Source organism: Neltuma alba, unplaced genomic scaffold (genome assembly GCF_004799145.2).
Source record: "Neltuma alba isolate B1F8T4 unplaced genomic scaffold, ASM479914v2 tig00002134_pilon, whole genome shotgun sequence".
Classification (NCBI taxonomy): Eukaryota; Viridiplantae; Streptophyta; class Magnoliopsida; order Fabales; family Fabaceae; genus Neltuma; species Neltuma alba.
Window position 1 is genome coordinate 68344 of NW_021632751.1, and position 15679 is coordinate 84022.

The window sequence follows — 15679 nt, forward strand, 5'->3', positions numbered from 1 at the left end:
CTTGCTAGCAATGCTCCTTGTATTCCTCGGCACCCATCATCGTAAAATAATACGGTGTCGTATCCTGATGAATGATTTTGCGCAAATCAACCACATATTCGAGCAGGTTATCACACATTAGTGATATTACATTTTAGTTTTATATCATTGTTATATTTTGCATTCACTAAAATGACTTTTAGTGAATGTATATTTTGCACAAATTATTGTCATTTTCAAGAAAAAAATCAATTCAAAATTAAAAAGACTCCATTATATAGGCAATGATGTTAAGACGACATGGAAAATTTAAAAAAAAGAAAAAATCACACCCTCACATATTTTAGCATGACCAGCACGAGGTATAAAGAATTTCTCACTTTATAAGCCTATTTAACTTTATATTTTTCTATTTACCATCAGCAAAGTCTACTTCATTAGTATAATATCTAGTAAAATTATAATATTTATTCATTAAACTTTGTGAAATTCAACAAGGATATCCAAACGTAATTCTAACAATCAATCAGCCATTCTTTTTTTGTTCAACCATGATTTGAGACCTCCTACCCCTCCCTCTATACATACATACATACATACATACATACATACATACATACATACATACATACATATATATATATATAACATCTTGCTTACAATTTTGTGAAGCAACTTTCTTTATAACAAAAAGAATAAATCAAACTTATCATAAAATTAACTTTATCAGAACAATTAATACCACGTTCTAATAACCAAGTGATTCTCTCTACAATAGAGATGATTGAGCAGATTTATTTATGCAATTTGAAATACTTATGTTTGATAAGTATAAAGTCACACAATTTATTACTGAAATAATTTAAGAATTTGTGAATAAATTTTGAATCATCTCGAGAATCATATTTCAATGATCAATATCTATAAAGTGCCTAAAATAAATGACTGTAATACATATTCATTGATATATTCCACAGTAGCAAATAGATAGTTCTTATCACTGAATATATTTATAAAACATATTTATAATCTTAACATAACAATGAAAATAACCATAAACGGAACTTTAATAAAAGAATTTCTTTTCAATAATACGAAACAATTACGAAAACCTTTTTTTCCTGGACACTTTTTTTGGCAGAGGAACAAACACAACGAAAAACAAGTCCAACTCGAAAGCAATGAATAATAAGCGTAGCAGGCGTAACTCTTAGGGTTTGAATAATAGGCGTAGCTTGAATGCTACAAATGACAAGCACAGCTTGACTACAAATAACTGGAATAAAAATTTTCAAAATATTATAAGAAACCATTCGTTTCAATTTAAGAAGATATTGCTCTTGTACATTATGAAAAATCGATCGTGTGAAAGACTTTATACTCACTTGTTAACTAATGATTTCAACTAGAATGATCAATTTTTAGCTTTTATCGTAACTCTATTTGCCTTGATTTTTGAGCAGTTTGTTTCACAAAATAGGTGCACATTTAAAACTTAAACCAATCTTAATATTGCCTGACAATCATTTCATATACTTATAAAATCAAGTAAGATAATCATGCAATCTTCAACAGTTCAAACAAATCTGTGAATCCAGATAATATGGAGACAATACAATCAAATTACCTTATCAACATTAACAATGCTTTATATCTGGACCTTTGGGCTACTCTCTAGAGAAACCATCTGAACATAATATAAAGGCTGTCATACATCTGTATGGCCATCCACAATACAGAAATCCAGATGCATCCCCTGTTGATGTCATACTCACCAATTTAAATGTAGTTCATAAGCCAGAAAATGCACTAAGAACTGAGTATCAGCATTAAATTTATTCTTCTTTTCTTCCGTAACCCACTCTAATATCCTTATCTTCAATTTCTAATCTCTAAATCCAAGTGTTGTAAAATAAAATTTAACCAAAATTATGACAATCACCTATACATTCTCTTCTAGAAGCATGCTATATGTTCTCTTCTGAAGCCATTTTAACGAGCAGTTAATATGCACTAGCTGACCCATTTATTAGACACGTATGCACAAGTTCGTTTTATTTTTTTCCTTCATACCGTTACCAATCACCCGGTTCAAGTTAATTGTTTATACATTCAAAGACACTAAAAGCTAATAAAGAAGTGGTCCTATCTCCTTGAATTCCCGCCAACAATCAGTCATTTTTCTCCAATGTTTAGAGTTTACAATCAGCAAAGAAAACTTTTCAAATAGGTACAAATAATTGTAGCCTAGAGAAACAGATTTTACAGAGAAGAGGGAGAGGAAGAGCTCAATTTGCGTGAAGAAAAGAACCTCTTGCTCAACAGTTGAGGTGTCAGCTGAGATACCCCTTAATTTTGGAATTCATCCCAAATGTTTTTTAAGCTTCTTTTTTATTTTTCAATTTTTTATGATTTTTCAAAGATTTCATACTCTAAGTTAAAAAGAAACCCGACCATTTAAAACATTAGTCTTTATAATTTAATAAAAACTGAACTATTTTGCTTATTGAAGGATCAAAATATACTCTTATTCAACAAATATCATTTAAAGACTCTTTAAAATGATCTGGGGATTTCCAGCTTGTTATAAAGAGTACTATTAACTGAGAATGAATTCAGTGATTGATAACAAAGGAGAATTTGAATCTTCAGCTATTCTTTTGACTTCTTAATTTCCTTTACTCTATTCTTTTCCATGATTGCATTTATACTTGTTTTGTGCTTTTACTTTGTGTAGTTACAAAAGCAAGAGATGCAAGATACTGTTTGATATGTCCCAGTCATTTTTCTTCATCAGTGGTAATATTGCTATTAATAACATGGTAATAGTGAAAGCAATGTAAGTGGTCCTGTTATGCACGTATTAATGGTTCTATACCAAGAAAAGTTGCATTGCCATGATCCAATATCTGAAACTTGTAATCTCCGGAAGCACTTTTTCTTTATGAACAATGATTATCTTACTTGCATTGTAGCTTTACTATCTATTAAGTATCTGAACTATTGTCCTTTGTCTTGGCTGAAACTCTGGCATTCTGGTTTAGATCCATTTAATTAGTTTCTATTTGCTCTATAAAAAATGTTGCTATTAAATTTCAGGGGAAAGACAGTCTACAACACGTTGTAAATGTGATGCACAATGGACATCAACCTGAAATTCAGTGCTCCTTTGTGAAACTTATAATACTTTTGCCTAAATATCGTTCTTTTCTTCTTTTTTTTTTGGTAGTACCTAAATATCGTTCAATTCATGTTGTTGGAGACACGAATTGGATTCTACCAAGTGGTTTTTTCCCCTCCAAAACAAATGCTTCTCCAAGTACAATAACATTCATTTGTAGGGAAACACGGTGTAAAACCTGTAACTAGTGCTTCGTTGAAATTTTTTAATATTTTTGTCCAAATTCTGTTCACTTATAAGTTGCAAATGTTCTCTCATCCGTATCCCTGTTGGATCTACTACGTCCATTCCTTAATATAAGATCTAGTTGATTAATTTGAAAAAATTAAGTTACTAAATTACTTAATTATAGCATATATTGGAAGCACTAGTGCAAAATATTACTTTAAAAAAAATGAGGCAATATTTATATGATTTAAACAAATGTAATGAAAAAGTGCAATTTTTACTAAGCTTTTAGATATCTTAAGCATGTATGATCCCTCCAGTTATTACAGTAAACAAGTAAAGTTTCTTTATCTAATTAATTCTTCCTCTTATTGTTAGTTCTTTGGTCTCATGTGTGGTAACTAACAAATTCGATAGAGTCTAATTAACTTTATTCACGTGCATATATATATTGAAATTACTTGTACTAATAAGCAAGGTAGGAAAGTTAAGTTGGAAGGAGAAAATTGAGAATTGAGTTGATGTGCCTTTGCATTCAAATCCTTCTGGCATATACTGTGTGTGTTTAACTCTTCATGAACCCCCCTTAAATTTACATATCAAACTTGCAAAAGGAAATCTACCAGGAGTGCTTGTTTGACTTATTATTCGGTGAAAAAGGAAACATTTTTGAAGTCTCTTAACATCTTTCCATCCTATCAATAGTACATGCGTGTGTGTGTAAATGCCATGGGTACAAATTCCATGATTTCTGCTTCAGTTTCTCAACCTAACAACTATATTTAAATAATCAGCCCAGAATAAAATTGCTTCAATTTGCTTAACTTTCACATGCCAAGTACTAAACACACAAACCTCTAAGCCAAAAAAAAAAAGGTTTCAAACTGTAACAAACAGGGGAAAACAAAAAAAAATCCATTTTTGGAGTTACCAAATTAATGAATCTAAAGCCTGTGAGCAAAATCCCAATGAATAATTTTGCAATCGAAACATATTCGCTTCAAGAGGAAAAGAGGGATTGGGAGTTGGGATGAGGAAGAAAAGGATTGGGACGAAGAAGAGAGGAGAGGCCAAGAGCATCATCAACTAGCCGAGATTGAGGGAAGATAGCGTCGATCGCTGAGCTTGAGCAGATAGAGACGTGCTGAGAGGACTGGGTCTATGAGGGGAATAGTGTCAAGAGCCACCACCAACGATGCAAGATCAAGAACCAGAGCAAAGTGAGAGAAAAGGGAGTTAAGTGTAGTAACGACGAATTTGAGGGGAGAGGCAGAGAGCACGATATGAGAAAGTGAGAGAGTTGGGTTAAGACTAGGGGTTCAAGGTTAAAAGTGTCGTGGGAGGAGGAGAATGAGGGAAGGAAATTCAATATATTTTAGGGTTAATGTACAATTTTAATAACAAAATTTACCCTAAAAGGTACTGGACACTATAAAATTTATTTATGTGCAAAAATATATATAAAGTTATCAAAAGGCGGTATTTGGCACTACACTGTTAATGCTTGTTAGTATACTGTTAGAGGGATCTACAAAGTCAGTTTTAAGATGCATTTTTAACAATAAAGTTTATATCAAGAGGTATTAAATATCATGAAATTTACTTGGGTGTAAAAATATACATGACCTTTCTGAAAATGAAAAAGATAACAAAATTCTCCAACTCTCATAAACTTCCATTAACTTTATTTTTTTGGGTCTTACTAAATATCACTTCTTCTCTCTACTCAGTCCTACTTCCTCTTCTCCTTAGTATAATGGATAAATTTGAAAAAAATTAAAGAAGTAAAACAACTGCTTAAACATAACATATAGTATATGATCTCTCTAAAATATTTATATGCATCATTTGATTATATATTAGTTTATAAGCCAAGTAAATTAATTTAGAGAAAAATAGTAAATATAATATTTTAAAGTAATTTATGTAATTTTTTTTAATCTTCTCGAATTAGTCATCCTACATTAAGGATTGGAGGTAGTACTTGGGTGCAAGCAATGAACCTCGTATCCTAGAAGGGAAAACATTGTTTTGTGTAAATATATATAAAAGACTTGGAGATTGAGAAAACGATATGACAAAGAGAGTGTGCGTGTTGATTATAATGAGAGAAAAATGGATAGACTTTGAAGTGAAAATTAATGGAGAGAAAATATAGCATTTGGTGGGACTCAAAAGAATAAAACTAATGGATGTTTATGGGAGTTAGAGAATTTTGTTATCTTTTTTTTTTTTAGAAAGGTCATGTATATTTTTACACCTAAGTAAACTTCATGGTACCTAATGCCCCTTGATGTAAACTTGATTGTTAAAAATATATCTTAAAACTGACTTCGTGGGTCCCTCTAACGTAAACTAACGGACAATAAGAGCATAGTGCTAGATGCCCTCTTTTAATAACTTCATGTATATTTTTGCACCTAAATAAATATTATGGTACCCAGTACCCTTTAGGTAAACTTTATTGTTAAAATTATACTTTAACCCTATATTTTAATATTTAATCAGATTTTTCTAATTATTATAACTATTTTCTAACTTCAGTCATAGGTGATATCTTTTACTATTATTGTTTTCACTACAACACATGTACAGAAGTCATAGGTAATATCTTTTACTATTGTTGCTTTCACTACAACGTATATACAGTAGCAAAAGGCTATTTTTAACAGATGTTGTATGGGTATTTGGCATCATCATATGATCTCTAAAATACTTATATTTATCATTAGATTATATATCATATGTTCCTCATAGGAAGACTGGAAAAATGACTTCCTCTGCGAGCATTTTCTTCATCTTTCTTTTGAACTTCAGCAACAGTCATAGGATCCATGGGCTAAGCAATGAGTGTTATTGTATTTAGAGAAGCATTTCTTTCAGACAAACAACATTTAGTAGCATCTAATACATGTTTTACTACCTCTAGTTCTTAATATGAGATCCAGTTGACTAATTTCAAATAAATTAAAAAAAGTTACTAATTTACTTTAAAGTATTTATAAGTTTTTATCCAAACTAAGTTGCTTCTTTTATAAAATTATGACTACTACAAAATAGTGATTCAACTACTATTTTTAGTATCAGTTATACATGGAACAAAAGCTGTATATAACTTGCTTTAGGTTTCCACTGACCCTGATGCAATAAGCTAACTTATGGCTTCTGTTTAACATTGAACAGATTCCATAAATACTTAAAATGATTTTAAATTGCTTTTCATTGTATATATTAGAAATATGATATCTTTTCCTCTATGAAATAAACACACAATTACTTTACTTTTAATCTTTTTAATATCTTTTCCTCTATGAAATAGACACATAATTACTTTACTTCTAATCTTTTTAAACTTACGCTTTTAAAAATTTTAATTTTTTTAAACTTAGATACTTGAGTTTTAACTAGTTTTTAATTTTCCCTTTACATGATTAAAATTTTTTAGTTTTTCAATGAGAACCTTGTTTCTAATTGATTTTACAACTCATGCAGGTAAAAATTTGAAATTTTTTTTTTATATTTAGATGAAAAGGAGGCAATTTTTATTCTACCGCATCTGGCTCAAGGCAGACCAGCAGTTGTATGTCCTTTCCAAATCTACCGCGTCTGGCCCAAAATGAACCAGTCTTCATAAACCTTTTATCTACGGCGTCTGATCTAGATTGGGCCTGTCGCAGCAAGTATTTTTAATTTTTCTTAATGTATGGTGTCTGGACCAAGTCTCAACGAGCCCCTCCCCAACTTATTTTCCACTACCGCCTCTTCACTTCGCTCGATTGCTCGATCTCTTGCCTTCCTCTTGTTCTTTCTTCACTTCTGTCTGTGGATCTTCGTTGGGTTTCGTCGTCTATCTTCTTCAGTACCCCGTGAGTCTCGCGCTCACTTTAATTTCTTCTTCTCTTGCCTTCCTCTTCCGCTCTGTCTATGTCTCATCAGGGGTTTTCTCCAGTTTGCCGTGAGTGTCGCCTCCTCCACTTCTTTTCACTCTCGTTCTATTCATGGTTGTTCTCCTTTTCGTTCTGGTAACACATTCCGTCTCTGGCTGCTCCTTTTCACTGTGCTCACAGTTTCAGGCTTAGCTCTTGGTAAGTTTTTCGATTTTGCTTCCCATTCTGGATTCTTTTTCGTTTGGGTTCTTTTTATTCCTCTTCTTTGTTATGTTTTCAGCCAAGTGTTGAATTTTTTATTCTGTATTGAGATGATTTTTGTATTCTTGTACTTTGTTATTCTTTGTTTATTGTTTAACCTAGTGTTGATTTTTGTAAAAATATCTGGTTGAAATATCATATGGCTTGACGAATGTGGTATGTAAATCATATAATTCATATTGTACGATTTTTGAATACTATTGAAACAAAGTTGCTGGTCATGGTTCCATTTTTTTAAAACATTTTGGGGGGCGTCGAGCATCTAATGATATTTTCTTCAGAGTTTATTTCCTGTTTGATATTTAGGGAAAAGAAAATCATGTTACCATTTTACGTAAATACCTTTTTAAAATTCTGAACGAGAACAAAATGTGTAGAAACCTGCGAAATTGGTGGGTTTTTCTCAAATGTAACCCAACGTGCCTTCAAGAGTTCTAACACACAAGTCAATGCATTTTTCATTATGCAATCAACCCAAGCAAATTAAATGATGACTTAGAAACCTAGGGCACAACACAAAAAATGGATCATTCCCTATGTTTTTATAAAGCAAAAATTTCAGTTCATTTTTTAAAATGTTTTTTTAGCTATGGCCTATTAGTGTTTATTGATAAAATATTGCTAGTTAATTAATAATGTTCTTGAATTGAAATTCTGAACTCCATTTATACGAGGAATCAAGATACTTGTGCAGTAGTTATCATCTAACATTCAACAAAGTTCAAACATAATATGCTCGTTATTTACTTTGGGATATCAAGGAAAACATTTTTGTTGCCTCTTCCTGAGGGTGTATTAGTTGCTACTGACCTTTATGGCCATTTTCTTCTACATTATCTAGAGCTCTTCCTGGCTCAAATTCCTGGAAATTTTTTCAATCCTCTTAAACTTACCAAGTTCCTTAACTTTTAAGTGGCATTCCTTTTCTTTTTCATGGGCTGGAATTGTTTTTATTTTATATGCTCCCTAAGATTAAGTTGTTTAAACTTTTGATCATGAAATTTGTTTCTTAAATTTTAGCTGCTTTTTAGGGCCTTTCTTGCTAGATATAATGGAACGGTTAGGGGACTGGCTTTGATATTTACTTCTCCATGCCGTGAGGCAATGCATCTGTAGCTGCTATGGAATGATCAAGTGGTTGAGTAAGTAGATTATTCATTCATTTATTTGTTTCTCTTATATGGAATACTGTGAGCCATAGTTTCTGCATGAATGCAATGGTTATTAACTTGAATCAATGGTCTTGAGAATGTATGACTATACTATTTTATATTTGTTTTGTAAAGTATTTTATTATTGGAGTCTTTTCTCCTTATTGACACCCTTCTGCTTGATCATAATGTGCAATATGATATTGTCTCCCATCTACTGTGGATGATTAATAGTGAACAGCTCTAGTAATACCTTTCCTGAAAAACTTCAATGTGCTTAGGCATCAAATTCACAGAATACAACTGGTAAACCGTACACGTCCAAACATACTCCTATCTTTAAAACTTATTGCTTATTACATTACAAAGTAATTTACTTTTCACGTTGAGATTCAAGTCATTTATATTTTTAAGTTGTAAAAAAGCCTTCTATTTTTTATGTTTAAGGTCTAGAATGCTTTGAAAGTTTTTGGGTTATGACAGAAGAAAGTAATTCTTGGGATATGGTCAGTGAGAATGATCTATAGAAAAGTAAAGATATTGAGTCAGACAAAGAATGTTATGTCCTCATTAGACCATACTAAGGTATCTCCACAATTTAGGAAGCTTTATACATGTTATGCTTTACTTGGGATTTAATAGCGATCTGTATATCCACAAAACTTTATTTATTATACAGTTCTGTGTTTATAATGAATTGAAAATATGGCATATTTGAGTCCTAGTGCTTCTTATTGGATCCCTTATTTGGACAAGTCCAGCTACGTTGGTATCTTTTATCAGCTCCAGATTTTAGGGTTATTTTTTTAAATTATTTGTCAGCTTCAGTTTTCAAAGGTAACATCTCGTATGAAATAATGTTCTTAGGTGGAGGATTTTCCTTGGGTTTCTCTCATTCCTGCAACAATACTTCGGGCTTGAAGAGCATGTTAGCCAAGTTAGTCAGAGCATCTGGCTTTTATATTTACGTGTTATCACAAATTTATGCAACTGCTGAAATTTAGGTTGGCTTTGGCATTTGTAGTCCTTGTGACATTGGATATGTACAGAGGTGCTTGTACGTATTTGTTCATGAGTAATTGGCAATCCCTGGATTTGTGTGTTTTATTTATTTATTCATTTTTTCTAAAAATGACTACTTATGGCGTTTGTTGCATTGAGCAACAGAAGCCATAAGTTGTGACTTATGGTGTCTGTATATGCAGAGGATTTGATTGCCTATATATGGAAGGATTCAATATATATATATGTATTTTAACTTCAGGATGAATTCGGAGAGTTTTATTTAGGACTCAGACGGCATTTATGACAGGTTCATGCATGGTTATGACAATACTTTGTGCTGCTTTTATGAAGTTCATATATATACCTAGATCAATTTCATTTGTTGTTGTTAGAAACTGTACTACTTCAGCCACGGCAAATTCTTTAAGTGGATTCAACTGTTTGAAGAGTAACAGCAACTCAAGTTCTTATAAGCATTTGCTCTCTCATCACCTAAAGAATCTAAGTTTAGATGAAGCTCGCATCGTCTTTGACAAAATCCCATCTCCTGATGTTGCCTTGTATACCATGATGGTGATGGGTTACTCGCAAAATCATAGACTCAGAGAGGCTTTGAATCTCTTTCATAAAATGCCGTATAGGGATGTTGTTTCTTGGAATTCAATGATCAAAGGGTGTTTGGATTGTGGAGATTTCATTATGGCCAAGAGGCTTTTTGATGAAATGCCTAAGAAGAATGTTATTTCCTGGACCACCATTATGAATGGGCTTTTGCAGTTGGGCAGAGTTAAGGATGCTGAAAGATTTTTCCATAAAATGCCTTATAGGGATGTGGCATCGTGGAATGCTATGATTCATGGTTATTGCAGCAATGGTAGAGTTGAAGATGCGTTGCTTTTATTTGAGCACATGCCTACACGCAATGTGATTTCTTGGACTTCTATGATTAGCGGGCTCGACCAGAATGGAAAGAGTGATGAAGCTTTACTTCTTTACCAAAAGATGGTCAGTTTGGGCGTGCATCCCACATCTACTACTTTAGTTTGTGGGTTGAGTGCTGCTGCTAAGATATCAGCTTTGCATGTAGGGCTTCAGATTCACTGTTACATATTTAAGCTAGGTTACTACCTTGATGAGCATGTATATGCTTCACTTGTGACATTTTATGCGAATTGCAAACAAATGGAGGTGGCATACAAGCTTTTTCATGATATATTGCATAAGAATGTTGTGGTATGGACGGCTCTTTTATCAGGATATGCTTTAAACAATAAGCATGAACACGCAATTAAGGTCTTCAGAGAAATGATAAAAACAGCTGTCTTTCCAAATGAATTTTCTGTAACGAGTGCTTTGAATTCATGTTGTGGATTGGAGGACATTGAAAAAGGGAGGGAGATCCATACTATAGCGAGTAAATTAGGTTTGGTGACTAATCCATATGTGGGTAACTCTCTTGTTGTCATGTATAGCAAATGTGGATATATCAATGATGGGATAATTGCATTTAAGAAGATTAGTGAGAAAAATATTGTCTCATGGAACTCAGCCATTGTTGGCTGTGCACAGCATGGGTGTGGCATGTGGGCTTTAATAGTCTTTAAGCAAATGCTATATGAAAGAGTAGATCCAGATGAAATCACACTAACTGGTTTACTTTCAGCATGTAGTCGCTCGGGGATGTTGCAAAAGGCAAAGTGCTTCTTCAAATACTTTGACGAGAAAAGATTAACTGAACTAACAATTGAGCACTATGCATGCATGGTGGATGTACTTGCTCGGTGTGGGGAGTTGGATGAAGCAGAAGGGCTAGCAAGAAGCCTACCTATGAAAGCTAATTCCATGATATGGCTGGTTTTACTGAGTGCATGCAGGATGCATTCTAATTTGGATGTAGCTGAGAGAGCTGCCAAAGAAATTTTTGAACTGAAACCTGATTCAAGTGCAGCTTATGTTTTATTATCTAACTTGTATGCTTCTGCAAGCAAGTGGAGCGAAGTAGCTAGGATACGAAAAATGATGAAACATAAAGGAGTTTCAAAACAACCAGGGTCCAGTTGGATATCCTTGAAAGGTTGGAGGCATGAATTCCTTTCTGGAGATAGGTCCCACCCTCTCAGTGAGAAAATTTATCAAAAGCTAGACTGGTTAGGAGTAAAGCTAAAAGAAATAGGTTATGTTCCTGATCAACAATTTGCTTTACATGATGTTGAAACTGAACAGAGGGAAGAAATGTTGTCTTATCACAGTGAAAGGCTTGCAATTGCATTTGGGTTGCTTAAGACTGTGGAAGGCAGTACAATAACAGTGATGAAAAATCTCCGTATATGTGGGGATTGTCATAATGCAATAAAGCTTATAGCGAAGATTGTTAATCGTGAGATCATAGTAAGAGACTCGAGTCGATTTCATCACTTCAAGGATGGCATTTGTTCTTGTGGGGATTATTGGTAATATACAATTTTGTCCTTCTAATGAGTACTGCAAATCTACTACCAAGGCATTTTATATAATGCTGGAAAGAGGCGTCACTATGGTGCTTGCATGTTGGTTTTCATGAAACTAAGTCTCTTGGACTTCTTTTCAGCCAGTTTAAAGTGATTTTTGGAGGCTGAATTTGACATGAATACCACCACTTGAGCCAATGCTTCTGAGGCAATGAAAGAGTAGCCTAAGCTACATACAGAACTCTTTTCTTGTACTGGTGGAGTGGCATTTCTTTTGGGAGATGTGCTCCTTCAATCTCGATACAGGTAGTTCATATAATGGGTTAATAACCATAATTGCTTATCGATTTTCTCACTGAAAATGCATTTATTCAAATTGAGGCACTGAATGTAGTGTTATTCCTTGCTTTGCAATTTTGATTCATGGAATCAAACAATCAGTTTTTGAAAGTATTTTTTCTATATTTAAAGCTCGTTCCTGTTCATTTTATGCTCGTAGTAGTAGCCAAATTAAGTGCTGAGATAGTTTAATGATTAAGTTGCAAATGATTGACACATTCGACAAATGGACTTGGAAGAAGCCCAAAAATGGGTGCTTCTATCATCAAAAGGAATGGGTTTTGGCTGCAGCTTAGTACTTGTCAAAAAACAGTATTACCTCAACTAAGGCATGTAATTGATCGTTGTTATTTCTTTTGCTGTATCAAAGCAAATACCTAATAAAATAGTAGTCCTGTAATGTGAAAATTGTGTGTATTCAGATACACCTTTGTCAGACCTCAGAAACGTTAATATGTTTGCTTTGAATCAATTGTGATGATTTGTCAGCTATAGTTGTGTTGTCATAACATTGTCAGCATTTATGGCTTTGAAGAGGCTTTTTGTGCGTGGCCTTACAAATGCCTTGGGCTTATGAGGGATGAGCTGGGGTGGGCTCTTATGGCCGAATAAGTTTTCATACTTTTATGGCCGAATAAGTAAATACCTAATAAAATGAAATGTACGGAACGATTTATTTTTATTATGAAGAATCTAGTATGGCTTTTGGTTCCCCTCCATGAACTTTTCTTTTGCATTGGCTGGTGAAATGCTCTACTGTTATCGCCTTCATATAGAGGTTACTTTCTATTAATGACGATCAGAAGAACTTTGGATCAACCATTCTTTTTGCATGCATTCTTTAGTGACATTAATTGTAATAGACTATGGGGATCTTTGCTTGTGAAGTGAAACTGATTCTGCTTCCGTCCTTTTGTGATAATTTTCAGGTTGTTGGTGAAGCTATTGGATGATTTTTTTTCCCTTGTTAATTCTTCTAATATGCTAGAAAACCATTTGGGTTACAACAGAATCTCTTGCAACTCTATTTTCAGTGGTTCTTATGAGACGAAGGTAAATTTATATTTCTAGCTCTTGCTTTTCTTTCCTTTAAGAAGCTTGCCACGTTTTTGCACTTAACTGATTATATGTAAATTATTGACCAATAAAAAAAAAAAGCTCTTTATATAAATTAAACTGCAAATTCAAGTTAGACTTTCTGTGCTAGAGCCAAATCTTCGTGGGCTGTAAAAACTCATTTGTGCACCCTCTTGTATCTAGATCCTTACTTCTAGGCCTATTTGATTGCATCTATTGGAAGAAAATATCTTTCCTTTTTTGATACATAAAGGGAATATCTTTCTATCATGCAAAGAATGAGATATAGCATATCTGTTATTTAATCATAATCATCCTTTCTTTTTAATTTTTTAATTTAATGGATGAAAAATATCTTTATCTATGTTTTAGCCATATCTTTATCTATGTTTTAGCTTTTCCATTCCATTTTATTTTACATATCAAAGCTGCGTGCTTGAGTTTTGCAGCGATTCTTACAGTAGCTTTTGAAGCAGATTTATTTAAAATGGAAAAAAAAATTATAATGTATGATTTTCTAAATTCACCCACTGGAGACTTATTAACAATTAAGCAGTATACTCGTTTACACGTTCAAAAAAGTGTCTAGCCGTTTATCCATTATCTAGTTAGGTTTCAACGGTCAGGAGGAGCTACTCTATTGAGGTGGAACCCATTAATGAAGTTAGTGGAACTCCATAATTTCAAGACTCCTGGGGTACTACATATACATGCGAAAATCTGCTCATGCTATTGTTTGTCCTATATTTCTGAGATTTTTATGCATCTGGAGTTGCTCTCAGAGTTCCAAACAGCTTAATTTGTACATTTTCATGACCTTTTGAAACTATTGGCCTGTTTGTTTCACTTAATCATGGGAAACTCAATGGATTGTAATGATAGGGAATGGAATGTACTGTAATAATGTTTACATACTTTTATTTGTTATGTCATCAAGGAAAGATAATGCTTTGGTATCGAAATGTTTGGCTGGATTACAAATAACGTAGGAATAGATAACAACAAACCTAGAGACAAAATCACCCTTTACCAGATTATGCTCCTTGTATGTGGGTGTCTATATACATGACATGTGTACAGTGGCTTTGCTTTTATACTGTTGCAATCATGTTTATTTATCCCGTTAATTCTTTTCTCTCGTTAGCTTTTATGCAGGACATTTATAATTAAATTCCCTATGTAAATTCTCAACAAACTCCAATATTGAGTGGGCTACTGGAAGACGAGTCCTTCAAAAGCAAGCAGTCATTAGTTGGCTGCAAATGTTGTTGCTTAGATGTAATGAAATTTTGTATCTATGTTAAGTCCTTGCTTAGCATTAAATAATCTCAGCTTCAATTTTAGACACACGGTCTTTGCTCCAAATGTGATAGATCTTCAAATTAAGGCAAGCATTTATTCCTGAAATTTCCAGGTTGCTTCTTAATCTGAAAATGAAGAATGAATAGTCATACAATAATTTTAGCGTCATCATATAACAATATACATTGACACATTAATAATAATATAAACACGGTTGACACATCTATCATCAAACAATTTATAAATTGAATCAAACCTTTTGTATTCCATGCCAGTAGTCATACTCTTGCATCGCTCGGTGAAAATGGCTTTCGCAGCGTCTTTCATCCTTGGGCCTAACCAACAAGACAAGAGCAGCTGCTGATCCTCAAGTCGGTCTTTCGAGGGAACTGGAGAGTCACGAAATCGCCATAGATGAGCTCAACCATCTTCCATCTTCTAGGGTATCTCCTTTTTTGTGCTGCTTTTTCCTTTTTTCAATTCCCATTGCTCGTCTCCTAAATCGTTGCTCCAAAGCAGGGAACTCAGTTGATTTAGCCAGCGGAATTTACAAACATTAGGCTGTTAGGCTTCGGTAAAGTTTGGAAGAATTAACTTTTACAGTTTTGATACTTACGAGTCCAATGGAAGAACTGGCTGTTTAATCAATTTGTAAGCTGAATGGCAGTAGGCTTAGCTAAAGTTTGGGAGAACTAATTCGTAAACCTATATGGATATTTAATGGGATGTTAGATTTTACGGTTTTTCCTTTGAGTTACACATAATTTGTGTATGATATTTTTTTGACGGTTTAATCATGGAGCACTGACCTGTAAATAGAAATTTTCACTTTAGAGAAAATGACTGCAAACACCTTAAATAGAGGTATCTAATTTATTTCCA

General features: G+C 33.4%; 1 protein-coding gene across 10 annotated transcripts; it reads left to right on the top strand.

Annotated features, from left to right (window-relative positions):
* Positions 1-7070: 7070 nt before the first annotated feature.
* On the top strand, positions 7071-15656 carry LOC114717487 (pentatricopeptide repeat-containing protein At5g46460, mitochondrial-like). 10 transcript variants are annotated; one of them, XM_028902683.1, is made up of 8 exons: positions 7071-7283; positions 7396-7413; positions 8497-8618; positions 9495-9564; positions 9940-12385; positions 13348-13471; positions 15073-15240; positions 15317-15656. In XM_028902683.1, exon 5 carries the CDS (start codon positions 9948-9950, stop codon positions 12084-12086), a length of 2139 nt encoding a protein of 712 aa, XP_028758516.1. In that variant the 5' UTR covers positions 7071-7283; positions 7396-7413; positions 8497-8618; positions 9495-9564; positions 9940-9947; the 3' UTR covers positions 12087-12385; positions 13348-13471; positions 15073-15240; positions 15317-15656. The 10 variants fall into 10 exon arrangements, with proteins under 10 accessions (XP_028758516.1, XP_028758522.1, XP_028758509.1 ...); XM_028902689.1 differs by having other exon boundaries at positions 8523-8618; XM_028902676.1 differs by having other exon boundaries at positions 7071-7194; positions 7278-7413.
* Positions 15657-15679: the final 23 nt, after the last annotated feature.

What these genes read in the sequence shown, in the direction of transcription:
- LOC114717487 (XM_028902628.1), top strand. Translation starts at nt 9,933, where the DNA reads ATGACAGGTTCATGCATGGTTATGACAATACTTTGTGCTGCTTTTATG.